Source organism: Podarcis gaigeae (genome assembly GCF_964106915.1).
Source record: "Podarcis gaigeae genome assembly, chromosome: 5".
Classification (NCBI taxonomy): Eukaryota; Metazoa; Chordata; class Lepidosauria; order Squamata; family Lacertidae; genus Podarcis; species Podarcis gaigeae.
The window spans coordinates 14,231,771-14,245,536 of NC_139681.1; the positions used below are offsets into that span (position 1 = coordinate 14,231,771).

The 13,766-nt window shown below is 47.5% G+C and overlaps 1 protein-coding gene across 1 annotated transcript; it reads right to left on the bottom strand.

The window, feature by feature from the left end:
• Positions 1-4,845: 4,845 nt before the first annotated feature.
• On the bottom strand, positions 4,846-13,520 carry NDUFB8 (NADH:ubiquinone oxidoreductase subunit B8). The gene is made up of 5 exons (XM_083738557.1): positions 13,362-13,520; positions 9,239-9,365; positions 7,928-8,027; positions 6,633-6,788; positions 4,846-5,003 (listed from the first exon to the last, which is right to left on the bottom strand). The coding sequence occupies exons 1-5, from the start codon at positions 13,453-13,455 to the stop codon at positions 4,914-4,916; spliced, it is 567 nt and encodes a 188-aa protein (XP_083594683.1). The 5' UTR covers positions 13,456-13,520; the 3' UTR covers positions 4,846-4,913.
• Between the last annotated feature and the right edge of the window lie 246 nt (positions 13,521-13,766).

The window sequence follows — 13,766 nt, forward strand, 5'->3', positions numbered from 1 at the left end:
AAGACACTTGGAGAAAGGACTTTGCGGGGACTCACACTGTTCCCTCAATAGAAGTTAGTGCAAGTATTATACTCAAAGCAAGTGCCTTTACAAACCCCATCCCGCTAAACAATCGAGCCCCCTCAGCCTCCATCAAATGTACCCACAGCAATCCAGGCTTTGGGCGCCATGTTCTCCTCGAGGCATTTTGCCCTCTAGAAGGGAAGTGACATGCTCTCACACACAGCTGGCTCTGTGTGAAGATGGGGATGTGTGTGTGTGTGTGTGTGTGTGTGTGTGTGTGTGTGTGTGTGTTTGGCTGCATGGGAATGGCACAGCGCAGCAAACAGGGCACGCTCAAAGTTGCCACCACTTGGAGATAGGAGCAAGGCTGAGTGCTCTTAGGAGAGAGGGCTTTGCAAGCAAGGCATGCTGGGACTACCCAAAGTAGCTGGCGCAGAGTCAACCCCTCGTGTTGGTTGGCACCTTCTCTTGTCATAAGCTGCAATAGCTCAGTTCGTAGAGCATGAGACTCTTAATCTCAGGGTTGTGGGTTTGAAACCCACTGTTGGGTGAAAGATTCCTGCACTGCTGGGGTTGGACTCGATGACCCTCGTGGTCTCTTCCAACTCTACAATTCTATGATAACTTCCAACATTTCGCCAATGAAAATAGAGAAATTCTATTCCATTATTATTATTATTATTCCCCACCCATCTGATTGGGTTGTTGCAGCTACTCTGGGCAGCTCCTGACATCTATAAAAACATAATACACCATTAAACGTTTTAAAACTTCCCTATACAGGGCTAACTTCAGATGTCTTCTAAAGATTGTATAGCTACTTATCTCCTTGGCTCAGTGGGGTCACATAACTCCATGCCCTCCAACATTTCTCTGATGAAAATAGGGACACGGGTGGCGCTGTGGGTTAAACCACAGAGCCTAGGGCTTGCAGATCAGAAGGTCGGCAGTTCGAATCCCCGTGGTGGGGTGAGCTCCCGTTGCTCGGTCCCTGCTCTGTCCACCTAGCAGTTTGAAAGCACATCAAGTGCAAGTAGATAAATAGGTACCACTCCAGCGGGAAGGTAAACGGTGTTTCCATGCACTGCTTTGGTTTGCCAGAAGCGGCTTAGTCATGCTGGCCACATGACCCGGAAGCTGTACGCCGGCTCCCTCGGCCAGTAAAGCAAGATGAGCGCCACAACCCCAGAGTCGGTCATGACTGGACCTAATGGTCAGGGGTCCCTTTACCTTTAAGGAAAAACAGGACATTCCGGGATCAGATCAGAAACCTGGATGGCTTCAGTAAATCTGGGACTGTCCCTGGAAAATAGGGACACTTGGAGGGTCTGGGAGCGGGATAAAACTATCGCAGTGACTGCGGCGCTCACCTAAATTGAGATATTGCCATTGTTGTTTCACTCACATCACAGCAGCCCTCGGTTCTAAGTTCTCAGCAGCTTTGCTGGTCCTAAACAGCTTTGTGGTTGCATTTCCCACCCCCATTTTCTTTTCCAGGCAGCACCACCAAGACTGGGAAAGTGTAGCTGTGTTGTTTCTCCAGTTTCCAGCACTACCGAGCTGGAGAAAGTTGGGGCGTCAGGGCTTCGCTGCTGCTTCTTTTCCTAACAGTAGCGCAGCTCCTGGTGGGTTAGTCACAGTGCACAATGGCAGAGTTTGACGGAAGCTGCCCTGCCCTTTGGCAGAAGAGTGGATCCCAGCTCAAAACAGCATATTTTCAGGGAGCGACACCTGACAGGAGAGAATGGCTTGGGTGGGTGTATGCGAAAAGGACACACTCCCAATGTCCCAAAGACAGCTGTCCTCAGATTGCTATTAGCAGTGCAGGAATTGCAGTATTTTTTCCTACTGCCCTGCCAGGTGGTGATGAATAGGTTGCCTGTACTTTATATCTGGGATGCGGGTGGCGCTGTGGGTTAAACCAAAGAGCCTAGGGCTTGCCGATCGGAGGGTCGGTGGTTTGAATCCCCGCAACGGGGTGAGCTCCCGTTGCTCAGTCCCTGCTCTTGCCAACCTAGCAGTTCAAAAGCACGTCAAAGTGCAAGTAGATAAATAGGTACCGCTTCGGCGGGAAGGTAAACGGCATTTCCGTGTGCTGCTCTGGTTCACCAGAAGTGGCTTAGTCATGCTGGCCACATGACCTGGAAGCTGTAGAACGGCTCGCTTGGCCAATAAAGCAAGATTAAGTGCCGCAACCCCAGAGTCGGCCACGACTGGACCTAATGGTCAGGGGTCCCTTTACCTTTACCTTACTTTATATCTGGAGACTCTTGAGAGTCCCATGGACTGCAAGATCACACCTATCCATTCTGAAGGAAATCAGCCCTGAGTGCTCACTGAAAGGACAGATCCTGAAGCTGAGGCTCCAATACTTTGGCCACCTCATGAGAAGGGAAGACTCCCTGATGCTGGGAAAGATGGAGGGAAAGATGGAGGGGACGACAGAGGACAAGATGGTTGGACAGTGCTCTCGAAGCTACCAGCATGAGTTTGACCAAACTGTGGGAGGCGGTGGAAGACAGGAGTGCCTGGCGTGCTCTGCTCCATGGGGTCACGAAGAGTCGGACACGACTAAACAACTTTATATCTATGCATCTCTTCATTTATTTTTCTTCCCAAGCTACTCTATTCCATTCCCACCAACTGGCTTTCATACCCCCTGCCCGCCTAGCATATTCATCATGCTGTTCTGGGTGCTTCTTACAGTTTCCCCTCCCACCTCCCATTTTTTGCACTTCTGGAAACATCGGGGTTACCCTGGTTACCTCTCTCTTACGTCCGACTGTTGCAGCCTTGGCAACGTAAGAAGCTGTTCTTGTCTCTGAAGAGCAGAAACAGAGCACAAGGCAAGCAGGGCCAGCCGCTAAATGTTGCAGGGTGCTCCTGCGTGGCGATTCCCAGGTTGATAAACAAATTGGCATCAATACACCGGGTTTTGTGTTTGTGAACTTTTAAAAGTGCAACCAGTCTGCATGCAAACCAATGGAGCACGAGGCTTCGTAACCGACTGCTTGATTTGGCTGGGAAGCAAAGGAGAGTTGCACCCATCAGTTGGACCCATCAACCTTCCCACTCTGCTCGTTCTGTCACTTTCTTGCACCCGGATTCCCTCTGCACCTCTCACGATACATCTCAGCCTACAAATGCTTTGGATGTCCCATTGTATCCACTGGTGCTTACTCTCAGGAAGGCGTTAAGATCCCAGTGCTATCTGTATCTGAGCAGCCTGATCCTCTGCAGTCTTAACAGTCACTGGCTTTTCTGGCAAGGTCCTGTATTCTCCACCCCCTTCCCCATAATAATTACGTAGGGGGGGGGAGAGTAGGAGCATTCTCTCTGACCCTCACATGGCTTCGCAGCTGCTCCCACCCCCACCCCCCTCCATGTGCCGGGGGCTAAATTTAATCCAAGTGCTCAAGGATCGCACTACATCGCCAGGTTGTTGTTAAGCAGCACTGCAGCAATGTTGGTGGAATGCTGTTTCGTTATTACAGCAAGCTTTGTTGTTGAACTGACCTGCTCATGCCACTGGGGCGAGACATCTTTATAAAGTGATCTTTAAAAGGCACTCAGACTGAACACTTACCACTATGCGAAGGATCATTTTCTTTGGCTTGGTGTCAAGTAACCCAGAGAAACAAAATTAGAATTTCCCTTCACCCAATTGTATTGCATTGTATAGCCTCCGTGATAAAAAAAATAGAGGTATTTTATTTATGCAACGCCCCTAATCTCACACTAATTCCAAGGGGTTATCCACTGTTAACTTTGCTGAAGGCTTGTCTGTACCTCCTCTACTTCTTCATTTATTCTTCAATACCCTGTTTCCTTGTTTTTATTACTGGTGCTGACTTGTTTTTTATTTCTTACACATGGTGAGACTTCTCATTTGGTTCTGCTTGTTTCAGGCCTGAGGGGATATTTTTTGGTAGTAACTTGTGATCTATGGATTTCTGTGACAATTCCTTGCAAGCTGATAGCTAGGTTTTGATGGAAGGCAAGGAAATGCTTTCTTTTTGAAGTCACCTTTTCTGTTTTTCCGTCATTGCAGTTTGGTACTGTTTGCTGGAGCTGTACAAGTGGTGGTGGAGGGGAGGTTACTGGGTTGGTTTTGATTATGTATTTAGTGGTTTTATATTCTGATTTTATCTTGTGACCCGCCCTGAGACCCAAAGTTATAGGGAAATATACAAATTTAATAAATAATAATAATGATAAATGTTTCCTTACTATGGATAAATGGATTTTTAAACAGAAGACAGATTATTTTATCTATTATCACATTTACATCTCACTGCTCAAAGCTGCATATATAACTGACCTCCCCCTCATCTTTCACAAAAACCCAGACACATAGCTCAGGCTGTGACTGGCGAGAGTTAATTTTATGTCGGAATGAGCACTTGAACCCAGGCCTTAGCCTGACAAGCCAACCACACAGTAGCTGAGATTGGCTTGTTGTTTTTTTTGCTAACTGTTTGCCCCTCATTCAAAAATAAGCTGGTCCAGTGGTACTTAACTGAATAACCTGGATGTTTGTCAGAATATTGCAGCTCTTTTGTTTTTACTTTACAACATTTCTGAGTCATGCTGTATTGATCTTACTTCGTGTGCCGATTCTCACATGACGCAAAAGGTTCTGCAGGAAACAAGGTTGCACATAAAAGAACTCTCTTTAGGTTTTAGAGCGATGCATGCTAAGTCCACACGGCCCACTGTACAACATACTCATACAAATCAGAAATAACTAAATAGAGGCTTTCATGGTTGTGCCCTCCCGTCCTGTCCACCCCTCCTCAAAAAAAAACAAAAACAAAACACCACTCCAGGATCTTGAGAAGATGTACAGTTTGTTTTATAGATTATCCCGATCAGAGAGGGTAAAAGAGGAGTTGCGGTTCCAGCCATCCTTATATCTCATAGTGCTTCACCACAGGTGTTTCGCTGGGATCCCCACCTCGTGCCACATGCAGGTCGCCATAGGGAAATTGCTTTGGGCCCTGCAGAGAACAGGAGACAGTGAGAATTAACTCATCACACTACATGTTTATAGAGTACAGAACTTCACATCAAGTGAGCCCTTTCAAAGTAACAAAATACCTGCCAACCCACATGTTGAATCTGACCATGCCCCCCACTTTTCGTTTGCTCACAAGGCCACCTGCATGTGGCATTTCTCACTTAAGACAGATTATCACCTGCCAAACAATCTATTGTGAGCAGTAAGAACCCCATCCTTGTAGACCAAGTTCAGGGTTCAAGGATAGTTTTTTTTCAGGGCCACCATTTCTTTATGGGGATCCATCCAGGGCTGCAACTCTGACTTTGCTACAGCAGATTACATTCCAGCCACATGCTGGAATACACCTGTTGGTATAGGGCGATATACAAATTTAATAAATAATAATAACTCACAAGGTTTACACCCCACCCCTCTTCTATGCAGGCAAACCAGAGGCACGTTCAATGACACATTCCAGCTGGGCAACAGAAAGTGTGTGTAGTGAAGTTAGGAAATTCTAGTAGACAAACTTTGGTCAAGTAGAAGCAAAGTATTATGGGAAGACCAAAGGCCAAAGGATTTATGGGGAATGTGTCCTTGTTGTTTTAAGAGGAGACTCATCGTCTCTGAAAGTGTGATTTGCTTATCTCAGGCATCTGAAGGAAGGAAACTCTCCAAGTTGATTTAGTGGGATTTTAGCACCTGGTAGCTAAAAAGGCTGTCTGGGTGTGAATGAGTTATCAACTCCGGGAATGTGTATCTGCTGTGTCTTTGAGAAGTTGGGAGGATCCTTTTGATCCAATAAATTTTAAAAAGAGAACTTTTTAAAAAGAGAGCCAGTGTGGTGTAGTGGTTAAGAGCGGTAGTCTTGTAATCTGGGGAACCGGGTTCGAGTCTCCGCTCCTCCACATGCAGCTGCTGGGTGACCTTGGGCCAGTCACACTTCCTTGAAGTCTCTCAGCCCCACTCACCTCACAGGGTGTTTGTTGTGGGGGAGGAAGGGAAAGGAGAATGTTAGCCGCTTTGAGACTCCTGAAGGGGAGTGAAAGGCGGGATATCAAATCCAAACTCTTCTCTTCTTCTTCTTCTTCTTGTTGTCCTGCGTGCCATTCTGAGGGAGGTCTGAATCCAGAGCCTGACTAATTAGCTGCATACTGTATCTGTTGAATTTCTGCCTGCATTTTGTGGAAACAACTTGCAGGGTGGGGCAGCCGGTAACTAGGAAGAATAACCTTCTCCCTTGGGTTAAGTCTTCTGGTGCCCCTGGTACAAGGGAGTGGTGGCAGGAACTACCCTCTGATGTGTTTTGTCCTGCAAAAAAGTATATGTTGCCAGCCATCGTTCCTCTATGCCTGACCCTGCTGGATTGTAGGACAGGTGAGGGAGGGGCGAGCGGCTGGAGCATTACTACAGTGTGGCTTGGAGAGAGGGGCATGGCCTAGGGAGTGTCCTGAGGAGCACAGATGACTCCCTAGACTGAGGTTCCCCAAGTATTTTAACAAAAGACAGAAAGTGGTTCCCCCCCCCCCCCGGATGATATGGGGCACTGGAGTCTAGGTATGAGCTTTAGAGGGCTCTCACAGCCAGATATTCAAGACCCTCTCTTAAAGGCTGACTTGTAACTCACCACAGGCTGGTAGGATGGAAACATCTCGCCAAGAACAAACATGGAGACCATGAAGCCAATGAAGCCGAAGAGGTACTTAAACATTGTGTTCCGGGGCACGAGAGTGGGAGATGTGTCAACCCGGTTCCGGATGAACATATCAAAATGCCAGTGCAGCTGGTCAAGACAAAGGGGAGGAGTGGTTATATATGGCCAACACCACCTGTGAGTTATCTTGGGGTTATTATGGAGATGAGAGAGGGCTTCACACACGTTCACTGCAAATACTATGAACCAGTGGTTGTCTATGGGGAAGCTTAGACGTGAACTAGTTCACATCGCAGGAATAAATCTTCCCCTTGAACTGATATGACAAGCAAACAAAGTTAGTTGTGAAGACCCAGTAAAAAAAACAGGAGGGGGGGACACCCAGTTTCCTCACATGCTCCCCCTCCAGACTTGTTTTGCTTCCCCCACAAAAAACAACAAAAAACTGGATTTTTCTGTAAATAAGGGGCTCTGCTGTGATGAGACATCATCCCATGATGATTTTTTCTGTTTTGCATCTTAATATACTCTCGCCTGTGATCTTCACTCCTCCAACTCTGTTGCCCTGATCTGCTTAGAGACCTCCTGCTCCCTGAAACAGAGCCATCCATTTATCCTTGATGCTGTTTACGTCATAGAATCATAGAGCTGGAAGGGACCCAAGGATCATCTAGTCCAACCCCCTGCAATGCAGGACGTCTGGAAGATGTCTAGGTGACATCATCCCCCTGAATGCATGCACCTTCTCTTATTAGTCTTCAAGCCACTGATAAAGATCTCTCTCTAATATTTGCCCTCCTTTGTTAAATTTGTGTTTCCAGGAGAAAACACATCCTATGTGCCTATAACTTCAGTTGCTCCTGCTTAGCCCTTATTGCCAGCATCTTTCCGTCCCCTTCCCTATCCATGTTTAGACTAAGTTCTTAGGAAAAGGACCTGCTTAGTTTGTGTTACGTTGCAAAGCACCACAGGTATTGATGACACTGTGTGACTTCATACACTGCAATCAGAGAGCAAAATATCTGCAAGGTCAGAATCTATTTTTAAAACGCATACAATTTTCATTTTCATACTCAAAACTTGGATTCTAAAGCATCAATGTGTGTACACTAAGTAAATTCAAGAACAGAAAGATCTTTTGAGCTTGGAAGCATCAGAATGTGATTCAGTAAAAAGTCTCAACTCGGTGATACTCTCCCTAACCCAGACAAATATGGACTGCAAACTGAAATCACAGAAATGGAACACAAAAAAACTATCATCCTTACTGTCTCGCCGTAGTTACGCCTTAACTCAGGATGGTCCCACTGATAATAAGGATCTCTCTCATGCTGGGATCGGTCAGGAAGCTTGGGATAGTCACCGTAACTATGAAAAGTATATAAGGAAGTCACCATAAATCCATTGCACTAGACAAACAGAAAAATGCTTACAAGAACAATAATACAAGAGCAGAAGAGAAAGCAGGTAAACCATCCTATAAAGATCTGAGTACTCTATGTTTATTCATTAAAAAATACTCAGCCATTTCATCCTGTAAAAAGCAATTTGCCTGTGTTTTACCATTTCCCAGTTTTCCTAGTTTGCAGGTTCTGCGGGATATAGTGTGATATACCAGTAAGTCATGGAAACAAAACCCATTCAGAGTTGTGTATTTAATTAAAAATATATATCACAGGGTTAGAAAAGATCCAAATTCCAATCAGGAAGGAGGGGAGAGAGAGGGAGGTAGACTGAAGTTTATGTCACAGTGGCAGCTACTGCCACTTTAATATTATTACAAATGTGAGCTAAGGGAGAGCATCCTCCATGAATTAGGCCAACAGTAGTTTAAGGTAAAGGGACCCCTGACCACAGTTTGAAAGCACACAGTGCAAGTAGATAAATAGGTACCTCTCCAGCAGGAAGGTAAACGGCATTTCCGTGCATTGCTCTGGTTTCGCCAGAAGTGGCAATAGTCATGCTGGCCACATGACCCGGAAACACTGTCTGCGGAAGCAGACAAACGCCGGCTCCCTCGGCCTTTAAAGTGAGACGAGCGCCACAACCCCAGAGTTGTTTGTGAGTGGACTTAAATGTCAGGGGTCCCTTTACCTTTTAACATTCTCAAGTGGGTTTGGATAGGGTAGGAATTTTCCCTATTTTAAAATCCTGAGGCACTGCCCTGACCTCATGTTGCTAATGCAGGTTCATTTCCCTAGTTTTCATTACTCCTTGGTAAAAACCGGACTAATAACCCAAGTCACTGAGTTGATGTGAAGATGAACAAATATCTTAATGTGGCTCATGCTGAGAGAGACAGTATTGACTTGAATATGTGCTTAAAATTGTCCCTTCCTTTTTGGCTGGCCTTGCAAAGTCCAAGGGGTTCCCAGGATTGTGTGGTTGGATCCCCATTGTCTGAACTTCATGAAAACAATCTATTATTGCTGGGGGTGGGGTAGGCAGAGAAGAGCCAAGAAGCATGAATATTATGTTTATTTTACCCAAGTGTCTGCAAACAACACCAGGAGAGGCATATGCTTTTCACAATCCCAGCTCCCCACATCACCCAATCTTTTGAGTCAAGTATACCTCACCCCATGCCATCATCTGGATAAGGTTCATAGTCCTCCAGTCTCATGTTGTACTTTTTTGCCGCAGCTGCCCGTTCCTCCGGAGTTTTGGGGTAAGGCCCAGGCAGCAAGTCTTTTGGCGTGTCCGAAGCTAGAGGAAGAAATGCAAGTTAAGCCCAAGGCTACAGGGGGAAATAGCAGCTTACAAAGAATAGATTGTTCAGAGCAGGAACAGTACAGTGCTGTAGAACAAAAAGCTGAATTCATTTAGGCCTGCATTAAAGGAAGCTTTGAATTCACAGTTAAGGAAATAAGTGTACAGCTGTGTTCGGCAGCACACTCACCTCACGGCAAAACAAGTGGGGTTGCCACTGAAAATGACAATGTTCTCCCCCTTCACAATCTAATACTTTTGCCAGATCTAGTAGTGTTACTTCCCTGCATCTTTTATTACCTCTGTGACAATCAGTGATGTGGAGCAAGCGTAGGGGAACACACAGCGAGCTCACATAACACAGGAAAATCTGCAGAAACAACCCTAACATGGGTGTGTTTCCAGCAGCCCTGCATGTAGTCTAGAATCACAGGCGGTTCCATCCTCAGTCACCACCTGCCATTCAAAATGAGAGCTAAAGCAAAGAGATCCAGAAGCACAAAACCCTGCCCTTTATGCAGAAAGAGCACGACATTCTGCATAAAGCGCAGTGGCAGCTAGGGGGCGAGGAGTGGAATGACAAGAAGAGTCTAATCAATAAGGGTGGGGGTGTGGAGGTTTGGCATGAAGGTACCCAGGCCACAGCTTTGAGAATAGCAGAAGTGACTGTGAAGGCTCTCTCTGTGTGTGTGTGTGTGTGTGTGTGTGAGAGAGAGAGAGAGAGAGAGAGAGAGAGAGAGAGGGGGAGGGAGGGAGGGAGGGAGGGAGGGAGGGAGGAAGGAAGGAAGGAAGGAAGGAAGGAAGGAAGGAAGGAAGGAGTCGGGGGGGGGGATTCCTTTAATAATTTCAAAAGTTATGTGACCTTTTTGTTCAATTCAATCTTTTTTACATAGCTTAATGTATCATGGTATTTTATGACTTGTTATTTTTATTGATTATAATTTAGTAATGGTTTATTGTAACTGTTGAGAGTAAATTTCTCTTTAATCATTATTGGCTGATATTTTGAGAGTTTAATTTTATTGTGTATTACAGGCTGATGGATTGCTGAATATTCTTTATTTTACATGTTTATTTTAAGTCATTTTTAAATTATGACTTATTTGTATTGGGTCGTTGTAAGGTGTGTGACCTTTCTTGCATATTTTGTTGCCTCTTCAGCTTGTAAGCTGCCTTGTGTATAGCAACACAGAACGGCGGTATACCGCAAATTAAAAGTGACGATGGTGATGAAGATGACAGAAGCCACAGAGAAAATTGAGAAGACGTGAATAGCCCAGATATTGTGCTGGCAGGAGCTGGCTTTGGGTTTTTTTCTCTCTCTTTTTAAAGCCACCATCATCCTCGGTGCCACTGAACAGGGAATTCTAACCTGGGACCCGGGACCCTCTGGTCACAGGCATTCAGGAATGAAGCCCCACTAAATTCACAGCACAAAAAGAAAACTAGAAAACAATGAAAAACCAAGCCACAGCCCTATCCCACTCTCTTTTACTCAGTGATCAAGGCACTGTGTGTTCATAGCGCTTTCTCCCAAAGCAAGCATGCAAAAGGGTTGCAGCCACTGTTGGAAGATTCATAGAATTGTAAAGTTGGAAGGGATCCTGAGGATTATCTAGTTCAACCCCCTGTAATGCAGGAATATGCAGCTATCCCATATGGGGATTGAACCTGCAATCTTGGTGTAATCTGCACCATGCAGCTGTCCCATATCAACTGAGCTATGGAGTGACAGGTAAAAGGATTCTTCTTCATGCAGCATATAGTCAAACTGTGGAACTCTCTCCCACAGGAGGCAAGAGGTGGACATCAACCAGAATGGATTAGACAAATTAATGGGGGAGGAGAGGGCTATTAATGGCTTTGCCCCCAGCACATGGAGGCAGTGAATGTTTCCAAATTCCAGTTGCTGGAAACCATGAGTGTGGGATTTTGCTCTGGTGCTCAGTTCCTGCTTGCTGGTTCCCCACAGGTACCTGGTCAGCCCCTGGGAGAACAGGATGCTGGACAAGAAGGACCAATGGCAAGCTGCTCTTTCCATTTCTTCTATTTCATACACCACTTGATGGTAAAACAACAACCCTCAAAGCAGAGACGCTAAAACCGAGAACCTTGAAATGTACAAAAAATTGAATGACTTCCGGTTTGGATCGCCAGCAGTATGAGAGCGCGGTGAAGTTGCAGCCCAACCTCGCCGAACTGCACAGGGTTTTTTGAGGGGCAACGCAAAGGCACTGCGACCCCAAAACCTCAAGGGGGGCCCCCTTGAGGGAAACGCAACCGGCAGCGTCGGAGGGGTTCCGGAGTTTCTCCGGGTCTTTTTTTCTACCTTTGGGAGAAGACCCGAGTATGATGGGACCGAGCGACGCATTTTCGGTAAGCCCTGCGGACCCTGTACAGCGATGCCTCTAGCTCTCACTGAGAGTGGCGACGGATCTCCGTAATCTTAAGAACAGTTGCCCTTGGAGCAGAGTGATAAATATATGGAGATACTCTGGAAATAGAGCCCAAGGAGCGACGGATGTCAACAGATTAAGTTAAGGAGCCCGACCTGTATTTCGGATTTAAGATGGCGCTGGGACTAACATCGGAAGAGTGAAACAAAGAAACTCTTTTCTTTAACTGTTTTTCTTTTTTCTGTTTTGCATATGTCTGTGTTATGAAAGCTATTTAATAAAAAGAATTTTTTTTAAAAAAAGAAATGTACAAAAAATTAAAACACTGAAACAGGTTAGAAACCATCTCAATCCTCTAAGCACCTAGGTAGGCTTCCCCTAAACAGGAATGTCTTTTTAAGCAGGTGCCAAAAGAGTGCAGTGAAGATGTCTACTTGGGATCAATAGGCAGGGAGTTCCAAAGTGGTAGGCGCTACCTCAGCAAGCAACCAAGTTCTTACAAACACAGAAAACAGGTGTTTGGTGGCACCCGTAGGTCCATCGCAGCCTCAACTTCCTCCCAGTTCAATGGATCCCCAGGTGAAGAGGACCCCCACACCTGAGGGAAAAGTGACCCCCCACTTGAGGTGGCCCCCACCTGTGGAGAAGTGAGGGGATGTTGACCTCCCACCTTAGAGCATGGTGACCTCCACCTGAGGGGAAGGTGACTCCCCCTACTTCAGGGGAATGTGACCCCCCCACCTGTGGAGAAGTGAACCCCCTGTTTGAGGGGATGCTGACCCCCCATCTGGTAGTCACTGACCTGCCCACCTTAGAGCATGGTAACCCCCCACCTGAGAGGAAGGTGACTCCCCCTACCTGAGGGGAATGTGACTCCTCACCTGAGGTGACCCCCCATCTGAAGAGATGCTGAACCCCCACCTGTACAGAAGTGAACCCCTTGTGTGAGGAGATGCTCACCCCTCCCACCTGGTAGTCACTGACCTGCCCACCTTAGAGCATGGGAACCCCCACCTGAGAGGAAGCTGACTCCCCACCTAAGGTGACCCCCCCTTCTGATAGTCATTGAACCTTGAAGGAAGGTGACCCCTCCATTTGAGAAAGTGGCCCCCAAACCTGAGGGGAAGGTAATTTCCCTTACTTCAGGGGAATGTAATACACCCACCTGAATTAGTGACCCCCCCTCACCTGTGGAGAAGCGACGCCCACATCTGAAGGGATGCTGACCCCCCCCCCATCTGATAGTCACTGAACCTTGAAGGAAGGTGACCCCTCCATTTGAGAAAGTGGCCCCGCACCTGAGGGGAATGTAATCTCCCCACCTGCTGTAGTGACGCCCCTTACCTGTGGAGAAGCGACCCCCCCCCATCTGACAGTCATTGAACCTTGAAGGAAGGTGACCCCTCCACTTGAGAAAGTGGCCCCCGCACCTGAGGGAAAGGTGACCCCCACCTCTGGGGCAGTGACCCCCCCAAGGGATGTTGACCCCCACAACCCGCCTGCCTGAGGGGAAGGTGACCTCCCCACCTCCCCTCTCTGCACCACCCCATTGGATGGGAAGCGGCGGAGGCGGCGGCAGCAGCAGCAACTCACGGACCGGCACGGGCGCCGCTCGGAGCCGCCGCCTTCCACGCCAGCGGCCGCAGCAGCTGGAGAGGCCGCAGCCGGACAGCGGCGCCGCCGAACGCCATGGCGGCCCTTCAAGCGCCGAAAGGAACTCTGGCCTTTGGCGGCGGAAAGGGGAGGAGCTAAGGAAGGGGGGAGGCGCGCTGCGCGCTCCGTCACGCACATCATAGACGCATGAAATGCCGGCCTTGGTTCCCCGGATGTCGTTTGGACTACAGCTCCCATCATCCCCAGCCTTTGCGTCGCAGGACCTAAGCCCCGCGCTTGCTTTTGACGCCATGCCTCCGCGTGCGCACGCGCGCAAGCACGCGCCGTCGCCGTCGCCTGCCGGGCGGAAGCGGCCTTTTCCCTCACGGGAAAAAAATGGGTCGATTTA